Source organism: Rutidosis leptorrhynchoides, chromosome 6 (assembly GCF_046630445.1).
Source record: "Rutidosis leptorrhynchoides isolate AG116_Rl617_1_P2 chromosome 6, CSIRO_AGI_Rlap_v1, whole genome shotgun sequence".
In the NCBI taxonomy this organism is placed as follows: Eukaryota; Viridiplantae; Streptophyta; class Magnoliopsida; order Asterales; family Asteraceae; genus Rutidosis; species Rutidosis leptorrhynchoides.
Window position 1 is genome coordinate 244,921,113 of NC_092338.1, and position 25,090 is coordinate 244,946,202.

Consider the following 25,090-nt stretch of genomic DNA (forward strand, 5'->3'; position numbering starts at 1 on the left):
ATTTATATGAGAGCCATTGTTCTCATCTCCCCCTCAAAATATGATGCATCAGATTTTGAAAAATGCAATACTCCCCCTAGGCAAGTGCATCACTCCCCCTAGGCACTTGCCAGGTTCCTAAATGGAAAAGAAATCAACCATGCCAATTTTAACAACCAGATTTTTAAATGTGGGTTCATCTAGGGCCTTGGTCAGTAAGTCAGCAAGTTGACTTTTGGTGGGTACAAAATACAATTCAACATTCCCTTTTTCAACATGATCCTTAATAAAGTGATAGCGAATGTCAATGTGTTTGGTTCGAGAGTGGTGAACTGGATTGCTAGAGATAGCAATGGCACTCTAAGAGTCGTAGTAGATCGGGATTTTGTGGAATTTGAATCCATAGTCAAGTAGTTGGGACTGTATCCACAGTACTTGGGAGCAACAGTTTGCAGCTGCAATGTACTCAGACTCAGCTGTGGAAAGAGAGATGCAGTTTTGCTTGCGGGAGGACCAGCTGACTAATATGCGACTATAACACCCCAACTTTTTTGATTATTTTTTTTATACGAACGAACTTGAAACTTAGGTAGTCCAACTCAAACATGTTCGGTTAGAAAACCCAAAACTAATGAAAGTAATGTAATGGGTAATGAGGTTACCTAAACTAACGATCATGGCTCGTCATCATCAATAAAAATTTAACGAAGGACTAACGCGAATAAAATGTGCGGGGACTAAAATGCACATTAATTAATATGATAAAAATTAAATTATATATATAACAAATATATATATATAAACCGAAAATATATATATATATATATATATATATATATATATATATATATATATATATATATATATATATATATATATATACTCGGCTTAAAAAAATAATAAATAAATAAATTACATTTAAAAGATAAATATGAAAAGGAATCCTAATTTAGTTCCAACTTTAAACTACTAATCCTAATCTAAATCAAAAGAGATAAAGCCTAATCCTAAACTTAAACTAATTGTAATCTAATCCTAACACTAAATCTCTAGAATAATCTTTGAGCAATTTGAGTTTGAGCCCAACACTAAACACTTACATTATAAAAGGGACTCCTAGCTTCTCTTTTTCTCATTTACAAATCTCACAAATCACTCACCAAAACCTCCCCCTCTCCCTTGTTGAATTCGGCAATCACCACCACCCTCACATCACCACCGTCGCCCACCAAAGCACCACCACCACCGTTGCACTTGCTGCTGTCTTTTGCAGCCTTTAACCGCCACCACTACCACTCTTTTAGCTGTTGTTTTGCAGCTGGAAATCACCCCCAAAACAGCCCCCATTCAACGGCTCTGCTGCTGCTCCTGTTTCTTGTTTCAGTCGCAACCCACAACCACCACAACCGCCACTTTTTGCAGCTTTTTGCTGCTGTTACTGCTCAATTTCCAGCCCCAAAATTGAAGCATTCGACTTGCAGCTGCTGCTCCTCTTTGTTGCTGCTGTTCGGCAACAAACACACTCCAACAAGCTTCGATTTTGTTGCGTTTTGCTTCTATTTTTGCTGCTACTGTTCGGCCTCCATTCAACCATCAAAACCATCTCTTTTTCTTGTTAATTCACTCCCAAGGTACCACAGAAACTCAAGTTTTAATTATACACTTTATATATACATAATCTTTAATTTATATGCTTATAATATAATGTTTATACATGAATAAAAATTGATGAACTTGAATATGTATGAAGATAAAATTTTGAACATAGGTTGATATGGATATGAATTTAATAAAAGTTATGAACTTTAATAATACTTATATGAATATGAAGATGAATATGAATATGATTATAAATATTATAGTATGATTAGGGATATGATTATAGATAAACATGGTGAATTGATTATAATAGATTTTATACATAAACTTGAAGATTATGAATTATAATATGCTTATAGATAACATAAAAAGATTATGAACATGATGATTATAAATACATATGTATGATGATGAATCTATAATTATATGTAACACGAATATATATATATATATATATATATATATATATATATATATATATATATATATATATATATATATATACACACATACTTATAACACATACTTATAACACATAAAGATTTAAACTTCAACATAAGTATTAATAGAATTGTATCACTATGAATATTATCGTGAATAATAGGAAGAATATTTAGAAGACAATATTGAATTATTAAGTGATAATGAATCGTGATAAGAATGAGAAGTTAATAGTAATGAATATGATAATATTATGAAGTTATATTATTAAGTATAAGTTATGAATTAAACTTTAAAAATAATACTTACATTATAAAGAATATGATTGAGTATGGATATGATATTGTGTATATGTGAAACATATAGATATATATGAAAGATTATGTTCATGCGTATATGTAGATATACATGAATACATGAGTACACGCATGTATAAATGTAGATACATATATACGTACTACATAATTAGAAGTATATGTGTATGTGTGTAAATATATATATATATATGAAAAGAAATAATGCAAAGAAATTATAATGTGACTTAAATATTATTAAAGGGTAATAAAATATGTATCGAAAATGGAAATAAACAAGTGATGTATTCCTATACTCACTAGAACATACGTGGAATTAAAAATCACAAACAGATAACGTATGACTTTCAAGAGACTCGCCGCTACTCACGGTCATGGATGGTGTCTAGGTTGCCAGTTTGGGATAAGGTTGTAGATCTCGAATGTCACGACTTAAAGTTGGATCAAGAGTCCTGGCCCCCGGTTACATCTGGCTGTCCATTGACTTACTTGATAGCAACGAGGATCGTTTGAGTTATGCAACATCTAAACTATGGAATGATTTACATTGTAAACTCTAGAAAGGACACCGTTAATATATATGAACATATATATCAAACACATAACTATAATGATGATGATGATGATGACCATGATGATCCGACTAACCTAAACCTAATGATGATAGGTTGACAACTTTAGACTATCGCTACTATTTTGCTATAACTCTGTTACTGTGCTGATAAGGTGAGTCATAGCCCCAACATTTTAACTATTTTATAAACTATTTTCGGGGTGAGAATACATGTCTTTTTCTGTTTTACAAGTAGACACAATGTAGTGTCCCGTCCTAATCCATCTGGACGAATACATTACATTTGGTTACATTGCGAGGTACATGACCTCTATATGATACATTTTACAAACATTGCATTCGTTTTTAAAAGATAAACTTTCATTTCATCGAAAGTTGACGGCATGCATACCATTTCATAATATATCCAACTATAATTGACTTAATAATAATCTTGATGAACTCGATGACTCGAATGCAACGTCTTTTGAAATATGCCATGAATGACTTCAAGTAATATCTCTATAAGAGCAAATGCACAGCGGAAGATTTCTTTCATACCTGAGAATAAACATGCTTTAAAGTGTCAACCAAAAGGTTGGTGAGTTCATTAGTTTAACATAAACAATCATTTCCATTAATTTAATAGACCATAAGATTTTCATTTCATTTCTCATAAATATACGTCCCATGCATAGAGATAAAAATAATCATTCATATGGATTGAACACCTGGTAACCGACATTAACAAGATGCATATATGAATATCCCCTATCATTCCGGGACATCCATCGGACATGATATAAAAACTGGAAGTACTAAAGGATCTGATACTTTGGATATCTTTAGGATTCGCGTCAATTAGTAGATCAGTTTATTAATTCTTAGGCTACCAAGCAAAAGGGGCATATTCGGCTTCGATCATTCAACCATATAATGTAGTTTCGATTACTTTTGTCTATTTTGTAAAACATTTATAAAAATTTCGCATGTATTCTCAGCCCAAAAATATAAAGGGTAAAAAAGCAAATGAAACTCACCCTACAATATTTTGTAGTAAAAATATTCATACGACGATACTGAACAATGCAGGGTTGGCCTTGGATTCACGAACCTATATCATTTATATGTATATTAACACATATAATGGTAATCGAACAGATTTAGGTATTATTATTAATTGTTATTTTAGTAACTTGTACGTTTCATTAATAACTAAATTAACTATATTTATTTTTATATACATTAAATAGATAATTAATATTTATTACAAACATATTAATATAGTATATTTTATGTAAATAATATATTTTTATATAGAAAATCTTTATTTGTTATATTAATAATACTAATAATAATAATGATAAAAAATAATAATATTATTGTTAGAAATAATAAAAATGATAATAAAAGTAATAATGATAAAAATAATGATAATTCTAATAGTAATAATCATGATAGTTCTAATAATAAATATGATAATTTTATAAAAATTTAGTTTCAATAATAATACTACTTACCTTAAAAATGATATTAATAATAATAATAATAATAATAATAATAATAATAATAATAATAATAATAATAATAATAATAATAATAATAATAATAATAATAATAATAATAATAATAATAATAATAATAATAATAATAATAATAATAATAATGAGTAATAAGTAAACTACCTCAAAGGAGTAGTCCTAAATTTTTTTTCCCAAGTCCAGGTTCGAACCCGCGACGTCCCGCTAACCCGATAACAACCTAAACGTCTTTGGTTGATCATCATGAATCATAATCATGATTCTATGATCTCCATCATTAATCTTATATCCTAATCACCTTATTATCATCATAAATTCAAGAGATCATCCTCACCACTAACATCGTACGTATAATCATTTTTCATTTATATCAATATCACCACGATCATCATTATCTAATCTTATCGTCACTTAACTGAACCTCATCATCACTTAATCATAATCCTAGATCATAACCATATCGAACTTACTTATCTTCATCGACCACGACCATATCGTCATCATCATTTTATCATTCAACAACTTCGTCAAAATCACATTCGTGTTTATTATTTCATGTAACATCATCATTATCATGCATCATTAGGATCACAATTTCAATTTACTATCCTAAACCTTTATCATAAACAAAACAGGTCGATCAATTCTATAATCTGGCCCAACTGCCTCGGCCCAACTACTTCAGCCCAACAGCTGATGGGTAGTGCAAAGCTCAACTCAAGTATTTGTTTGTCGACAACCAATAAACAAGCTCGGCCCAAGTAATCATCTAGTGGCTGTTTGTATTCCTTTCACTCGACCGAAACAAAACATATATATATATCTAGCAACCCCTTCCTCGTGTACCATTTCAATTATATCCCCACATCATCTTTAGGTGGCCTTTTGTCTGCCATTCACTAATATAATATTAAGATGGCTAAAGTAGTAGTGGTCATACATGTTTCCCACTCATAATTACTTTATCTATTATTATAACTATCAATGATATGTCACGACTAGAAAGAAAAAAATTATAAGGAAACACAGCCATTTTTTTGTTCAAAATGAAGCAGGAACCAGGAAGTAATCGAGCAGGTTTTGCAGCTGTGATCACGATGGGTGTTAGTGGCTCTAAATGGTGACGTTCAACTGGAGTTTTTAGTGGTGTTTGTATAGATCAAAAGATAGAAGGCAGGCTACAATCGATGGTGGTTGTATGATCAACAACAAAATATAAATGGAAGCAAAAGTTGGTGATGTACATTAGCCGGTTGTGGGTCTTCTGTAATAGGAAACAAACGTTCAAGGCCATTAGCAGGTTAGATGGTTTGGTAGTTTATGATCGTGGTTTTTAAGGTGGTGTTCTGGATTTGTATAAGGAAGAAGAACAAATGGGTTGTGTTGGTTTGATTGTTGATGGATGAACACGATTTAAAGAACAAGAAGATGGTGGTTTGATCGAATATGCAGAAACAAGAAACAAGAAAATGTAAACAATGATAGTGGATGATTCATGGAGATTAAAATATAAACAGAAAACAAGCAGCTGTAGCAGTACATTAGCAGTAGCAGATGTTGATTAAATGGTGGTTTGTGAAAGTTTAAATGAGTGGAGGATGGTATTAAAGGAGTGAATGAGTTAATCCATATTATTGAGAAAATCGATTACTTTATGGCAGATTGATGGGTCGACACAAGGAATCCAGCAGAAGAACGAACAAACAAGAAAAAACAAAGAATAAAAGTCGGATTACAACTACTAACAGATTTAATGTCATTAAGGTCGTGATTTATACTATCTTGAACAGAGAAGAAATTACCTACAGTTTGATAAGGATTGAAACAGAATCCGCTGTAATATCTGTATATACTCGTATATGTATATATTTATTTGTATAAACATTTATATATAAATATATATCTGTTATTTATGTATATGTAATTATATATATATCCAATTTTTTTATCTGTATTTATGTAATCTGTATATCTGATTATCTAATTTAATCTGTCTTCTGCATATTAAAAGATCATACTATTATTAATAATACAAACTTTAATATTTAACATTCATATTAATATTAATAATAATAATGAAACTAGTATTAACAATAATTAGAAATCATATATTATATAATAACTTTTATTAAAGATTTATTATTTATACATTTTATATAATACAAAATTTATAAAAATCATACATATTTATATAATGCTTCATTTTAAATTACACTTAATTATTTTATGTCTTATTTTACATATTTAACTCAAATGTTTAAATTATAATTTATAATTTCAAACTAATATATACACTTGCATTTATATATATACATATATATTTACAAACAATTGTTCGTGAATCCTCGGGAACAGTCGAAGGTTAAATGCTTTCCATGTAAACTGTTTAAGAATTTTGAGACTCGGTTTAATAGACTTTTCTTATCGTGTCGAAATCATATAGGAATTTAAGTTTAAATTTGGTCGAAAATTTCTGGGTCGTCACCATACCTACCCGTTAAAGAAATTTCGTCCCGAAATTTGAGTAAGGTCGTCATGGTTAACCATAAGAATATTTTCATGAAGAATAAGAGTTGATAAATAGAGTTTTATCATTATTGAATAATGTGGATAAAACAATTCGATAATGTGAAGAGTACGAGTGAAGCTATCACAAAAGATAGAGATTTAACTTTTGACGTAGTCACGGTGGATTTTTCAGAATTTGCGAGATTTAAAGAAAATCTTCGAAATCTAAAAGATTTGATTCTTCGGCGAATAAGGAAATTAAGATCTCCATAATTAAATACGATGATCTACCTTGATTATTCTATCTGATATCTCCATTATAAATTAAACTCTTCTGTTCCATTATTCTCACCATTCCTATACTTTCTTTCTTAGTTCATACATCCAAAAGATTGTGAAAATGCTTAATCCAGTTCTAATCCTTGATATTTTTCTAATTATCATTTCTGTCATCCTTCTATTCAATCTTCCACCAGAAAAATCTGTTTACTTCTACTATTATCTTGGGTGACACTATTCTTAATTATACAGTGTCTTTATATTGCTATTCGTATTAATTTCCACGGTTTGTAATTTATGTGTTATTATCAGGCTTTATTTTCTCCTTTATATTTCGGAGTTCCATACTTTTATTTTCTCTTCCCGACTTCAAGTCAAGCTAATAATGAACCAGAATTTGTAGATATGAATTTCGAAATGAACAGAGTTAATTTTCTAAGAAAGGAATGGTAATAGCACAATCTGACTAGTCAAATTACCAGAATTTAAGAGAAAAGATGGAACTATCAAGAAAATATGTTCTTGATATGTTTATAGATTAGATAAAATGTAAGAGTCGAGTAACATGGCACATGATGACGTTATAATCTGTGAATCATCACGTTCCATTAGAAACTCAGCATGACTTACTGTAATATAATCACGTTGATCAAGTGTCATTATATTATACTAACTCATTCTTCAGTCCTAAACACTACTTCAAAAACATTCATATTTAAAGCTCGAATTTTTTAGAATTTAGAAACTAAAACAGTTTCCCTTCTGATGTAATACAGATAATGCGGAGAGATAATTAATATCGGACGAGAATATTTATGAAGATATCTTCAGAAATATTGAGGATATTTACAATGAAAGATACGATAATATCTTAGAATTTTAGAATTAAAGTGTGACGAAGAAATTCATTCACAATGAGTTAGAATGCTTAAGGAGCAAGGTAATCACCAAAGATTTCATCAGAAACATAATCATCAAGATTCTTTATGTACAAGTTTAGTCCTTATGATTTATTCAGAGTCTCCTTCATGGTTTGCTCAATTCTTTATTATCAAACTTTTGACTGTTTAGGCAGTCTCCAGTTTTAACTGCTTCATCACCTTTTTCAAAACTTAGAAAACTGATTCATAGGCTAAAGCGCTTTTTGAAAATTTAGAATTGAAGTTTGTAAATCTAGGAGAAGAAGTTATATATATATATATATATATATATATATATATATATATATATATATATATATATATATATATATATATATATATATATATATATAAAATTGTTGTCGTAGAATCGCTGAGAAATTTGAGATTATCGATTGATGCCTCCCGGTATTTGGTATGGTAATTATCGTTACAAAATGCCAATGAGTTCATGATAAGACTTCAATTGATAAATATAGTGATTTATCGAAGAGATTTAAGCCAAGAAGCAACGTGGTTGTTGGTACGTCTACTGGTAATATGATGGAATATAAAAGGTTCTCCGGTAATGATGATGAAGGGGTAATCTTTATAATAAGGTTTATTCGAAAGAAACATTGACGTTGATTTGCTGGAGCTGTGACAAAATTGGCTAATTTGAAAAAGAATTTCAATGTTATTTTCTGTAATAGCAATGCCAAAGGAGCTAGCACAGATATGTGTTAAACGTTTACTCAGGTTCCGAGTGTTTTCAGGTTCATAACTATATGCATCAATCTTTTCTTCCATAGATGAAGTGCGGTTGGTTCATCCTCTCATTTGAGGTGTTTTCAAGAATTATGAAAGGTTTGAATCGCAGATTGTAATCGTCAAGATACAAATGAGGTTTAAGATGAAATCAAGTGGCAAACTTGAAGAAATGTTTAGTTTCATATGTTATAATCAATATTTTATTTTATTTTAATTGTCCAATGTTGGCAATCCACAGTTAGCAGTCCACAATTAGGAATTTAATAATTCATATATAGTTTAATATATAATATTCGAATTAATTAATACGTTTCGTGACCCATTGTATACATGTCTCAGACTCGATCACAACTCAAAGTATATATATTATTATAAAATCAACCTCAACTCTGTATAGCTAACTCGATCATTACTACATATAGAGTGTCTATGGTTATTCCAAATAATATATATAGATGCGTCGATATGATATGTCAAAATATTGTATACGTGTCCCGATATTTAAAATGCATAAATAACAGTATTTAATTAACGATAAATATAGTGCGTAAAATAAATAACAGAAATTAAATGACGATAAATAAAATTGCAAGAATATAAATTGCGACTAATAAACTGCGATAAATAAATTGCGATAATTAAATTGCGATAATTAAATTTCGATAAAATAAAATGTAGTACGGAATTAACAGTTAGCTAGGAACAGTTAGCTAAGATCTTGTTAGCGTGGTTTCTTAACAAAATTTCATATTGTTAATTAGTCTGTTTCTAAACAATTTTTATTGTGTCCATTATTTCTTCATTATGCCACTTGTTGGATTCTGATAGGTCAAAATCCAAATATGAAATTGAATTTAAATGAAAATAGTTATTCTATGGTGAACGGATACTTATATCGGTGGATGTACGTAGTATAGTTAATGATGGTTGAATCTGAATTGAAGAATGTACAGTATAACATATTAATGTGAAATCTAAATATTCCTCGGGTATTACCTACCCGTTAAAATATTTTCACCATTAACAGTTTGTACGAAAGAATTTTTATTTACAATCTTTATGAAAATATATATACATATATATTTTCTTCAGATGTAATCATGGATTTAATGAGTCAATATGATATTAAACTCATTTGATTCATCGTTAGAACAAGAATATATAATCTCTAAAACATTAGAGATTACATAATCGCCATGTCGAATGAAGATAAATGATGTAGAACGATACGCAGATTGATGATTACGCTCGAGGTACATAATGAGATGTTGAGGTGTGTGATGTTGAACTTGGGTTGTTGGTGGTACTGGTATTGATGTTGGTGCTGGTGATGTTGCTGAAACTAGTAAATTTTGCATCATATTCTCCAAAGTCACTACCCGAGCGCGAAATTCGTTGACTTCTTCTATTATTCCAGGATGATTGTCGGTTGGAACGAGTGGATGAATAAGGTTTAGAATTTTAGATAGAATATGATCGTGGCGAGATATTCGGAAAATGAGAGTGAAAATGGTGTTTCGGATTGGTTCATCGGTGAATGCTTCAGGTTCTTCGCCCAGAGGACAATATGGTGGATGAAAGGGATCGCTTCTTCTTATCTCCAATGATTAAGTAGACTACGAACCCATCAGATGATTTGGGGATGGCTGATTGGTTAATTCATTCTGGTGACGCTGCTTCCGGAGCTTAGGTGAACATCCTTGTCGGAATAGCTGTAGGGTTCTAAAGAACTTGAACTAGTGACGAGTTTCATTTCGTACGATTAGATGAAGGATTTTCGATAAGAAATAAATTATAGGATGTAGATTAGTACCCTGCAATACATAATTTACATATGCATATATAATACTAAAATCCCAAAAGTTACGGAGGAATCTACGGAAGCTGTCAGGCAAAGGTAACAGTAACAGATACGCTAAGATATGAATTAGCAGATATGCCAAGATATGAGTTTTGTCTATACACTATCTAGGTAATAGAGGCAGTAAGATGTGTTTAGATTTAAGGATGATAAGCAAATAATTTTCGACACTAAATGATAAGCAAAACTTTTGACATGCAGACACGGTCGAAGTCCAGACCCACTAATGCATCTAAACAACTATCAGTTAGATACACTAATGCAAGATCTGGTTCACTAAGACCACCGCTCTGATACCACCTGTAGTGTCCCGTCCTAATCCATCTGGACGAATACATTACATTTGGTTACATCGCGAGGTACATGACCTCTATATGATACATTTCACAAACATTGCATACGTTTTTAAAAGATAAATTTTAATTTCATCGAAGGTTGACGGCATTCATATCATTTCATAATATATCCGACTATAATTGACTTAATAATAATCTTGATGAACTCGACGACTCGAATGCAACGTCTTTTGAAATATGTCATGAATGACTCCAAGTAAAATCTCTAAAATGAGCAAATGCACAGCGGAAGATTTCTTTCATACCTGAGAATAAACATGCTTTAAAGTGTCAACCAAAAGGTTGGTGAGTTCATTAGTTTAACATAAACAATCTTTTTCATTAATTTAATAGACCACAAGATTTTCATTTCATTTCTCATAAATATACGTCTCATGCATACAGACAAAAATAATCATTCATATGAATTGAACACCTGGTAACCGACATTAACAAGATGCATATACAAATATACCCTATCATTCCAGGACATCCATCGGACATGATATAAAAACTCAAAGTACTAAAGCATCCGGTACTTCGGATGTGGTTTGTTAGGCCCAATAGATCTATCTTTAGGATTCGCGTCAATTAGTATATCGGTTTACTAATTCTTAGGCTACCAAGCAAAAGGGGCATATTCGGCTTCGATCATTCAACCATATAATGTAGTTTTGATAACTTGTGTCTATTTCGTAAAACATGTATAAAAATTTCGCATGTATTCTCAGCCCAAAAATATAAAGGGTAAAAAGGCAAATGAAACTCACCCTACAATATTTTGTAGTAAAAATATTCATACGACGATACTGAACAATGCAGGGTTGGCCTTGGATTCACGAACCTACATCATTTATATGTATATTAACACATATAATGGTAATCGAACAGATTTAGGTATTATTATTAATTTTTATTTTAGTAACTTGTACGTTTCATTAATAACTAAATTAACTATATTTATTTTTATATACATTAAATAGATAATTAATATTTATAACAAACATATTAATATAGTATGTTTTATGTAAATAATATATTTTTATATAGAAAATCTTTATTTGATATATTAATAATACTAATAATAATAATGATAAAAAATAATAATATTAGTGTTAGAAATAATAAAAATGATAACAAAAGTAATAATGATAAAAATAATGATAATTCTAATAGTAATAATCATGATAGTTCTAATAATAAATATGATAATTTTATAAAAATTTAGTTTCAATAATAATACTACTTACCTTAAACATGATAATAATAATAATAATAATAATAATAATAATAATAATAATAATAATAATAATAATAATAATAATAATAATAATAATAATAATAATAATAATAATAATAATAATAATAATAAAAATAATAATAATAATAATAATGAGTAATAAGTAAACTACCTCAAGGGAGTAGTCCTAAAATTTTTTTCCCAAGTCCGGGTTTGAACCAACGACGTCCTGCTAACCCGATAACAACCTAAACGTCTTTGGTTGATCATCATGAATCATAATCATGATTCTATGATCTCCATCATTAATCTTATATCCTAATCACCTTATTATCATCATAAACTCAAGAGATCATCCTCACCACTAACATTGTATGTATAATCGTTTTTCATTTATATCAATATCACCACGATCATCATTATCTAATCTTATCGTCACTTAACCGAACCTCATCATCACTTAATCATAATCCTAGATCATAACCATATCGAACTTACTCATCTTCATCGACCACCACCATATCGTCATCATCATTTTATCATTCAACAACTTCGTCAAAATCACATTCGTATTTATTATTTCATGTAACATCATCATTATCATGCATCATTAGGATCACAATTTCAATTTACTATCCTAAACCTTTATCATAAACAAAACAGCTCGATCAATTCTATAATCTGGCCCAACTGCCTCGGCCCAACTGCTTCAGCCCAACAGCTGATGAGTAGTGCAAAGCCTAACTCAAGTATTTGTTTGTCTACAACCAATAAACAAGCTCGACCCAAGTAATCATCTAGTGGCTGTTTGTATTCCTTTCACTTGACCGAAATAAAACATATATATATATATATATATACATATATATATATATATACATATATATACATATATATATATATACATATATATATATATACATATATATATATATATATATACATATATATATATAGCAACCCCTTCCTCGTGTACCATTTCAATTATATCCCCACATCATCTTTAGGTGGCCTTTTGTCTGCCATTCACTAATATAATATTAAGATGGCTAAAGTAGTAGTGGTCATACATGTTTCCCACTCATAATTACTTTATCTATTATTATAACTATCAATGATATGTCACGACTAGAATGAAAAAAAATATAAGGAAACACAGCCATTTTGTTGTTCGAAATGAAGTAGGAACCAGGAAGTAATCGAGCAGGTTTTGCAGCTGTGATCACGATGGGTGTTAGTGGCTCTAAATGATGACATTCAAGTGGAGTTTGTAGTGGTGTTTGTATAGATCAAAAGATAGAAGGCAGGTTGCAGTCGATGGTGGTTGTATGATCAACAACAAAATATAAATGGAAGCAAAAGTTGATGATGTACAGCAGCCAGTTGTGGGTCTTCTGTAATAGGAAACAAACGTTCAAGGCCATTTACAGGTTAGATGGTTTGGTAGTTTATGATCGTGGTTTTTAATGTGGTGTTCTCGGTTTGTATAAGGAAGAAGAACAAATGGGTTGTGTTGGTTTGATTGTTAATGGATGAACACGATTTAAAGAACAAGAAGATGGTGGTTTGATCGAATATGCAGAAACAAGAAACAAGAAAATGTAAACAATGATAGTGGATGATTCATGGAGATAAAAATATAAACAGAAAACAAGCAGCTGTAGCAGTACATTAGCAGTAGCAGATGTTGATTAAATGGTGGTTTGTGAAAGTTTAAATGGGTGGAGGATGGTATTGAAGGAATGAATGAGTTAATCCATATTATTGAGCATATCGATTACTTTATGGCAGATTGATGGGTCGACACAAGGAATCCAGCAGAAGAATGAACAAACAAGAAAAAACAAAGAATAAAAGTCTGATTGCAACTACTAACAGATTTAATGTCATTAAGGTCGTGATTTGTACTATCTTGAACAGAGAAGAAATTACGTACAGTTTGATAAGGATTGAAATAGAATCAGCTGTAATATCTGTATATACTCGTATATGTATATATTTATTTGTATAAACATTTATATATAAATATATATCTGTTATTTATGTATATGTAATTATATATATATCCAATTTTTTTTATCTGTATTTATGTAATCTGTATATCTGATTATCTAATTTAATTTGTATTCTGCATATTAAAAGATCATACTATTATTAATAATACAAACTTTAATATTTAACATTCATATTAATATTAATAATAATAATGAAACTAGTATTAACAATAATTAGAAATCATATATTATATAATAACTTTTATTAAAGATTTATTATTTATACATTTTATATAATATAAAATTTATAATAATCATACATATTTATATAAAGCTTCATTTTAAATTATACTTAATTATTTTATGTCTTATTTTACATATTTAACTCAAATGTTTAAATTATAATTTATAATTTCAAACTAATATATACACTTGCATTTATATATATACATATATATTTACAAACACTTGTTCGTGAATCCTCGGGAACAGTCGAAGGTTAAATGTTTTCCATGTAAACAATTTAAGAATTTTGAGACTCGGTTTAATAGACTTTGCTTATCGTGTCGAAATCATATAGGAATTTAAGTTTAAATTTGGTCGGAAATTTTCTGGTCGTCATACACAAGTACAAAACTTACATTCTATGCTGAGTTATAACCGAAAATCCCTTAGCTTTGGTAACTAGTAACTACCAGTTTAGGAATTGGTGGGCGCGAATAGTTGTATATGGATCCATAGGGCTTGACATCCCCGTCCGGGCTAGTCGCGCTAGCATAAGTCGGGCGTATACTATTTGAGGTAGTACACAATGGTTAAGTGTGCTTAGAAATAAGGTAGTAAACGAACGTTAAGGCTTAGTTACCGGGTGCTCAAACTTATAGAATATCTTTTTATATTTTTAAAGATGCCGGCAAAGCATGCAAATAAACAAATCTTGTGGTCTATACTCTATACTTTATACTACTTAAACCTATGATTCACTCAACCTTTGTGTTGACATTTTACATGTTTATTCTCAGGTAATTAGGGAATGCTTCCGCTCTAGCTAGTAAGGCAGTAGAGGTCATGCATTTGGAAATGAAGATTTGTTTAAACTTTGATAGTGGCATTATGTCTTTACATTTTAAATACATTTGGTTTTGATCAGTACTTTGTTGGTTTTCTTTAAATATTGTAAAACGTTTGGTTTTTGAATAAAATGCCACTATTGTTTTTAAAACATTGCATATAGCTTGCATCAATCAGACTTTGACCTCTAGTAATACAGCACGTCAATGCCACATTTTGACGGGGTATTACAGTTGGTATCAGAGCTCTGGTTTTAGAGAATTAGGATGCATTAGTGTGTCTGCCTATAGGATACGTTAATAAGCCTAATCTATAACTAGATGATTATAAGTTGCCTTACTTACTTGTTACTCTAGATTTACTTGTTTTCTTTTAGATAATATGTCGAAAGCTAACCCCATCATTCTCGTCGACTCCGAGGATGAAAGTCCTAGCCATTCACCAAGCTACCACCCTACGACCTCATCCGAATGGAGAATTCACCTCGATTATTTGAAAATATGCTAACTCTGTATTTATTATTTGAGGAACAATGTCTGGAAGACGAACTTACAGTCCTGAAGAACTCTGAGCCCTTATCAATGAAGGTATCTCTGCTGCATTGGCTAATATGCCTGGAGGCTCGAATACGAGACAAAACTGCACTTACAAGGAGTTTATGGCTTGTAAGCCACTACCATTCAAAGGCACTGAAGGACCAATGGGTCTAACCCATTGGATTAAGAAGATGGAGTCAGTGTTTAGTATTAGTAACTGTGCTCAAGCTAATTGGGTAAAGTTTGCTACTTCCACACTGGAAGGTAAGGCCTTGACCTGGTGGAATTCTATTACTCGACCTATAGGTCTCGAGGCTGCTCATGCCATCCCTTGGGAAGACATCAAAACCCGTATGACTGCTAAGTATTGTCCCGATAATGAAGTTAAGAAGATGGAGGCTGAGTTATGGGATCTAAAGGTTATTGGGACTGATCTTGCTACTTACACCAACCGCTATTTGGAATTGATTCTGCTTTGTTCGGGAATGGTCCCAACTGAAAGGAAGAAAATCGTCCGTTATGTTAAGGGTCTCTTTGAAAACATTCAAGCTAGTGTTCATGCTTCTAAACCCTAAACTTTGCAAGAGACCATTAATATGGAAAATGATCTCATGGATCAAATTACTCAACGGACTGCTACTGAGGTGAAGTCTGGGGATAATAAGAGGAAGTGGACTGGAAATTCCAACTCCCAGTCATCCAAAAAGCAGGAAGTTTCTGGAAAAGGGTATCAAGGAAAGCCTCCTTACTTTTCAAGGTGTGAGAGACACCATGAGGGAAGATGCACTGTGAGTTGTGGGAAGTCTAAGAAAATAGGGCACCTGACCAAGAACTACTGGTCAAAGACTACTGGTACTGGAAATCCTACTGCTGCTAATACTGGTACGGTGAAGACGTGTTATGAGTGCGGTCAGAAGGGGCACTTTAGAAATGAATGTCCAAACAAGAAAGGACCAGAGAAAGGAAGAGGAGGAGCATTTAATATCAATGCTCACGAGTCTCGTGAGGACTCGACTTGGTTACTGGTACGTTTCTTCCAAACAATCACATTGTTTCAGTATTATTTGATTGTGGTGCAAATAGAAGTTTCATATCCATAGAATCTAGTTGCATGCTCGACAAAACCTATGTACCCATAGACACTAAGTACTGTATTGAACTGGTGAATGGTAAACTTATGAAGGCTAATAAAATCTACAAAGACTGTACCTTATTTTTAGAAGGAAAACCATTTTTGGTGGACCTGATGCCTATTGAAATAGGAAGCTTTGACGTAGTAATAGGAATGGACTGGTTGTCTAAGAATAGACCGAAGTCGTGTGTTTCGAGAAGGCGATTCGTATACCCCTTGATAATGGGGAGAATTGGATGGTTTATGGGGATAAAACCGGCATAAAACTTAACCTGATTTCTTGCATGAAGGCACAAAAGTATCTGAGGAAAGGTTATCAAGCTATCCTTGCACATGTGAAGGAGATCGAAACTGAAGAAAAGCAAATTGAAGATGTACCAATTGTTAGAGAATTTCTAAACGTCTTTCCCGAAGAACTACCTGGTCTTCCACCTCGTAGATCGGTAGAATTCTAAATTGATCTCGTACCCGGAGCTGCACCAGTTGTACGATCACCATATAGATTGGCACCATCGGAACTAAAAGAGTTGTCTAACCAATTGAAAGAATTGTTGGATAGAGGTTTCATTCGACCAAGCTCAAATTCGTGGGGAGCCCCCATTCTATTTATAAAAAAGAAGGATGGATCCCTGCGAATGTGTATCGACTATCGCGATCTGAATAAGTTAACTATCAAGAACATGTATCCACTACCGAGAATCGATGATCTATTCGACCAACTACAAGGCTCATCCATATACTCTAAGATTGATTTGAGATCTGGTTATCACCAATTGAGGGTGAAGAATGAATATAACTCCAAGACAGCGTTTAGAACTCGCTATGGCCATTACGAATTCCTAGTGATGCCATTCAGGTTAACAAATGCTCCTGCAGTGTTCATGGACCTTATGAATCGTGTATGCAAGCCCTATCTGGACAAGTTTGTAAACGTGTTCATCGATGACATCTTGGTATACTCGAAGAGTAAAGCGGAACATGAGCAACATCTGAGATTATTATTGGAACTACTAGAAGGAACAATTGTACGCAAAGTTTTCAAAGTGCGAGTTTTGGCTATCGAAGGTACAATTCCTTGGTCACGTGGTTAGTAGCCAAGGGATACAAGTGGATCCAACGAAGATTGAATCTATTAGAAAATGGGAAGCACCTAAGATGCCAACCCAAGTGCAATAATTCTTAGGTCTTGCTGGCTATTACAGGAGATTCATTGAAGGGTTCTCAAAGATTGCACGACAATTGACCGCCTTAACACACAAAGGCAAGAAATATGAGTGGTCCGATGTACATGAAGCTGCTTTTCAATTTCTGAAACAGAAGTTAACATCTACTCCTATCTTGTCCCTGCCCGAAGGAAATGATGACTTTGTTGTATACTGTGACGCATCTCGCCAAGGTTTTGGATGTGTCTTGATGCAACGGCAAAAGGTCATTGCTTACGCCTCCCGTCAACTAAAGATCCACGAACAAAACTACACCACACATGATTTAGAACTTGGTGTTGTGGTCTTCGTACTCAAAATGTGGAGACACTATCTTTATGGAACCAAGTGTACCATCTTTACTGATCATAAGAGTTTGCAGCATATTCTGAACCAAAAACAACTCAACATGAGGCAACGATGATGGGTTGAGTTATTAAATGATTACGATTGCGACATCCGATATCACCCTGGTAAAGCAAATGTAGTGGCTGACGCCCTAAGCCAAAAAGAAAGGGTTAAACCTTTACGAGTTAGAGCCTTAAATCTGATTGTCCATACCAATTTGACTACACAAATTCGAGATGCCCAACATGAAGCGCTTAAAGAAGAAAATAAGAAGGAAGAATCTCTTAGAAGTTTAGACAAGCAGTTCCAAATTAAAAGAGATGGAACTCATTATTTTGCCGGAAGAATTTGGGTTCCAAGAATTGGCGAAGTAAGAAAGAAAGTGTTTGATGAGGCACATAAGACAAGGTATTCGATTCACCCAGGCACCGACAAGATGTACCACGATCTAAAAATGTTATATTGGTGGCCTGGAATGAAAGCGGATATTGCTACCTATGTGGGCATGTGATTGACTTGACTTGCTCTAAAGTTAAAGCTGAACATCAGAAACCTTCTGGGCTATTGCAACAGCCTGAGATTCCCGAGTGGAAGTGGGAATGGATTACCATGGATTTCATTACGTAGTTGCCAAAAACTGCGAATGGCTATGATACGATTTGGGTGATTGTTGACCGTCTCACCAAATCAGCTCACTTTTACTGATGACAGAAACTGACAAGATGGAAAAGCTTGCTCAGTTGTATTTGAAGGATGTTGTTTCAAGGCATGGTGTGCCTGTTTCTATTATTTCGGATCGAGATAGCCATTTTACTTCTAGATTCTGGAAGTCGTTACAAGAAGCTTTGGGAACACAGTTAGACATGAGTACTGCATACCATCCTCAAACAGATGGCCAAAGCGAGAGAACGATTCAAACGCTCGAAGATATGTTCCGAGCCTATGTTATTGATTTCAGAAAAGGATGGGACCGATTCCTGCCATTAGCTGAGTTTTCTTATAATAACAGCTACCATTCAAGTATCCAAACCGCACTGTTTGAGGCACTCTATGGGTGAAAGTGTAGATCGCCAATCTGTTGGAACGAACTAGGTGACCGACAATTGACTGATCCCGAGATCATCCATGAGACGACCGAACACATCGTAAAGATTAAGCAAAGGCTAGAGACAGCCCGAAGTCGTCAAAAGAGTTATGCTGACATCAGAAGAAAACCGTTAGAATTCCAAGAAAATGACATGGTCCTGCTAAAGGTGTCACCGTAGAAAGTTGTGATACGCTTTGGCAAACGAGGAAAGCTGAGCCCAAGATATGTGGGGCCTTTCAAGATCATCGAACGTATTGGGCCAGTGGCCTATCGACTAGAATTACAGGAAAAACTCACTGGAATACATGATACATTTCATGTGTCGAATTTGAAAAAGTGCTTAGCGAAGGAGGACCTTATCATCCCACTTGATGAAATCCAAGTTGACGACAAACTAAACTTTATTGAAAAACCCGCGGAAATCGTTGACCGAAACGTCAAAGGACTTCGTCAAAATAGAATACCAATCGTCAAAGTTCGATGGAACGCTCTTCGAGGACCCGAGACCACGTGGGAATGTGAAGATCACATGAGAGAAAAATTTCCTCACTTATTTGCAAACGAAACGCCAGCTGACGACAACGACCAAATTTCGGGACGAAATTTCTAATAACGGGTAGGTACTATAACACCCCAACTTTTTCGATTATTTTTTTTATACGAACGAACTTGAAACTTAGGTAGTCCAACTCAAACATGTTCGGTTAGAAAACCCAAAACTAACGAAAGTAATGAAATGGGTAACGAGGTTACCTAAACTAACGATCATGGCTAGTCATCATCAATAAAAATTTAACGAAGGACTAACGCTAATAAAATCTGCGGGGACTAAAATGCACACTAATTAAAATGATAAAAATTAAATTATATATATAATAAATATATATATAAAAACCGAAAAAAATATATATATAATATATATACTCGGCTAAAAAAATAATAAATTACATTTAAAAGATAAATATAAAAAGGAATCCTAATTTAGTTCCAACTTTAAACTACTAATCCTAATCTAAATCAAAAGAGATAAAGCCTAATCCTAAACTTAAACTAATTGTAATCTAATCCTAACACTAAATCTCTAGAATAATCTTTGAGCAATTTGAGTTTGAGCCCAACACTAAACACTTCCATTATAAAAGGGACTCCTAGTTTCTCTTTTTCTCATTCACAAATCTCACAAATCACTCACCAAAACCTCCCCCTCTCCCTTGTTTAATTCTTCAATCACCACCACCCTCACATCACCACCATAGCCTACCAAAGCACCACCACCACCGTCGCACTTGCTGCTGTCTTTTGCAGCCTTTAACCGCCACCACTACCACTCTTTTAGCTGTTGTTTCACAGCTAGAAATCACCCCCAAAATAGCCCCCATTCAACGGATCTGCTGCTGCTCATGTTTCTTGTTTCAGTCGCAACCCACAACCACCACAACCGCCACTTTCTGCAGCTTTTTGCTGCTGTTACTGCTCGATTTCCAGCCCCAAAACCGAAGCATTTGACTTGCAGCTGCTGCTCCTCTTTGTTGCTGCTGTTCGGCAACAAACACACTCTAACAAGCTTCGATTTTGTTGCGTTTTGCTTCTATTTTTGCTGCTGCTGTTCGTACCCTCCATTCAACCATCAAAACCATCTTTTTTTTCTTGTTAATTCACTTCAAGGTACCACATAAACTCAAGTTTTAATTATACACTTTATATATACATAATCTTTAATTTATATGCTTATAATATAATGTTTATACATGAATAAAAATTGATGAACTTGAATATGTATGAAGATAAAATTTTGAACAAAGGTTGATATGGATATGAATTTAATAAAAGTTATGAACTTTAATAATACTTATATGAATATGAAGATGAATATGAAGATGAATATGAATATGATTATAAATATTATAGTATGATTAGGGATATGATTATAGATAAACATGGTGAATTGATTATAATAGATTTTATAGATAAACTTGAAGATTATGAATTATAATATGCTTATAGATAACATAAAAAGATTATGAACATGATGATTATAAATACATATGTATGAAGATGAATCTATAATTATATGTAACACGAATATATATATATATATATATATATATATATATATATATATATATATATATATATATATATATATATATATATATATATATATATATCTCTACTTATAACACATAAAGATTTAAACTTCAACATAAGTGTTAATAGAATTGTATCACTATGAATATTATCATGAATAATAGGAAGATTATTTAGAAGACAATATTGAATTATTAAGTGATAATGAATCATGATAAGAATGAGAAGTTAATAGTAATGAATATGATAATATTATGAAGTTAATATTATTAAGTATAAGTTATGATTTAAACTTTAAAAATAATACTTACATTATAATGAATATGATTGAGTATGGATATGATATTGTGTATATGTGAAACATATGGATATATATGAACGATTATGTTCATGCGTATATGTAGATATACATGAATACATGAGTGCACACATGTATAAATGTAGATACATATATACGTACTACATAATTAGAAGTATTATGTGTATGTGTGTAAATATATATATGAAAAGAAATAATGTAAAGAATTTATAATGTGACTTAAATATTATTAAAGGGTAATAGAATATGAATCGAAAATGGAAATAAACAAGTGATGTATTCCTATACTCACTAGAACATACGTGGAATTAAAAATCACAAACAGATAACGTATGACTTTCACGAGACTCACCGCTACTCACGGTCATGGATGGTGTCTAGGTTGCTAGTTTGGGATAAGGTTGTAGATCTCGAATGTCACGACTTAAAGTCGGATCAAGAGTCATGGCCCCCGGTTACATCTGGCTGTCCATTGACTTACTTGATAGCAACGAGGATCGTTTGAGTTATGCAACATCTAAACTATGGAATGATTTACATTGTAAACTCTAGAAAGGACACCGGTAATATATATGAACATATATATCAAACACATAACTATAATGATGATGATGATGACCATGATGATCCGACTAACCTAAACCTAATGATGATAGGTTAACAACTTTGGACTACCGCTACTATTTTGCTATCACTCTGTTACTGTGCTCATAATGTGAGTCATAGCCCCAACTTTTTAACTATTTTATAAACTGCTTTCGGGGTGAGAATACATGTCTTTTTCTGTTTTACAAGTAGACACAAGTACTAAACTTACATTCTATGCTGAGTTATAACCGAAAATCCCTTAGCTTTGGTAACTAGTAACAACCAGTTTAGGAACTGGTGGGCGAAAATAGGTGTATATGGATCCATAGGGCTGGACATCCCCGTCTGGGCTAGTCGCGCTAGCATAAGTCGGGAGTATACTATTTGAGGTTGTACACAGTGGTTAAGTGTGCTTAGAAACAGGGGTACTAAACGAATGTTAAGGCATAGTTACCGGGTGCTCAAACTTATAGAATATCTTTTTATATTTTTAAAGATGCCGGCAATGCATGCAAACAAATAAATCTCGTGGTCTATACTCTATACTTTATACTACTTAAACCTATGATTCACTCAACCTTTGTGTTGACGTTTTTACATGTTTATTCTCAGGTAATTAGGGAATGCTTCCGCTCTAGCTAGTAAGGCAGTAGAGGTCATGCATTTGGAAATGAAGATTTGTTTAAACTTTGATAGTGGCATTATGTCTTTACATTTTAAATACATTTGGTTTTGATTAGTACTTTGTTGGTTTTCTTTAAGTATTGTAAAACCTTTGGTTTTTGAATAAAATGCCACTATTGTTTTTAAAACGTTGCATATAGCTTGCATCAATCAGACTTTGACCTCTGGTAATACAGCACGTCAATACCACATTTTGACGGGGTATTACAGTGACCTAGGAATTGGAGACCACCAGAGGTGCTTTTCTAGTTTACTTGGTCACCACCATGATCAGCATCCGTGAATGCCGTAAGGTTGAATCCAATCCCGAAAGGATACCAGATTCTGAGATTGGGCGTGCCTTTGAGATAGCTAAATATTCTCATTATGGCCTTGTAGTGAGAGTACCTAGGGTTGGCTTGAAATCAGGCACAAAGACATACAGCAAACATGATGTCGGGTTTACTAGCAGTGAGATACATCAATGAGCCAATTAGGCTCCTATAGAGTGTTTGATCGAAAGGTTGACCATCCAGATCAGCATGTAACGAAATGTTGATTGACATTGGAGTGGGGCTGATTTTCATCTCAGGAAATTTAAACTTTTTGAACATATCAGAAATTTATTTTGATTGACCGATGAAAATCCCCTTCGGAAGTTGTTTAACTTCTAATCCTAGAAAGAAATGGAGTTCTTCTAGCATTCTCATTTCGAACTTGTTTTTCATGAGTTCAGAAAACTCATAGCAGAGAGCGGGGGAAGTGGAGCAGAAGATGATGTCATCAACATAGACTTGAATTAACAAGATGTGTTCTTTCTGTTTTTTGATGAATAGAGTCGTGTCTATGGTTCCACGTGAGAAACCGTTCTTGAGAAGAAATGTGGTCAGGGTTTCATACCATGCCCTGGACGCCTGTTTTAGACCATAAAGAGCCTTGGAAAGGAGATACATGTGGTTGGGGCATTTGGAGTCTACAAAACCTTCAGGTTGACTGACATACACCTCTTCTTGAAGAATGCCGTTCAGAAAAGCGTTTTTTACGTCCATTTGATAAACGGTGAATCGCTTGTGAGCAGCATATGATAGAAATAAATGGATGGCTTCTAATCGAGCTACAGGAGCAAATGTTTCATCGTAGTCAATTCCTTCTTGTTGTCTGTATCCTTTTGCTACAAGACGTGCTTTGGTACGAATGATGATGCCGTGAGGATCCTTCTTATTTTTGAAGATCCACTAGGTATCAATAATGGTTTTTCCAGATGGACGAGGAACAAGTTCCCATACTTCAAGCCGATCAAATTGATGAATTTCTTCTTGCATGGCAATAGACCAGTCAGGATCTTGGAGGGCCTCAAAAGCAGTTTTAGGTTCGATCGTGCTCAGAAAGGCAGCGAAGAGACATTCATTATTGGAAGCCATGCGAGTGCGGACAGGAGCGTCTGGATCACCAATGATTTGATGAATTGGATGATCCGCAGTCCATTTCATGGAATGTGGAAGAGGTGAAGTAGATCCATCATTAATAGAGGTGCCGAGATGCGAAGAGGATGATGATCCAGTAAGTTCAGTGATGTCAGTAGGGTATGTGGCATTTTCTTCCCACAGAGGAACAAGAGTATCTGCATTATGTTCAGTGGAAAGTATGGGGGGAGTTGCAGCGTCTAAGGACCTAGTATCTGTTTTATTTGAAGGAGAATCTTCACTAGATTCGAGAGGAGGCGATTCAATAGCTGGAGGATG

At 33.0% G+C, this 25,090-nt stretch overlaps 1 protein-coding gene across 1 annotated transcript; it reads left to right on the forward strand.

The window, feature by feature from the left end:
- The first annotated feature begins 15,995 nt into the window (after nucleotides 1-15,995).
- On the forward strand, nucleotides 15,996-16,496 carry LOC139854447 (uncharacterized). Its single transcript, XM_071843750.1, has one exon. The coding sequence runs from the start codon at nucleotides 15,996-15,998 to the stop codon at nucleotides 16,494-16,496; it is 501 nt and encodes a 166-aa protein (XP_071699851.1).
- Nucleotides 16,497-25,090: the final 8,594 nt, after the last annotated feature.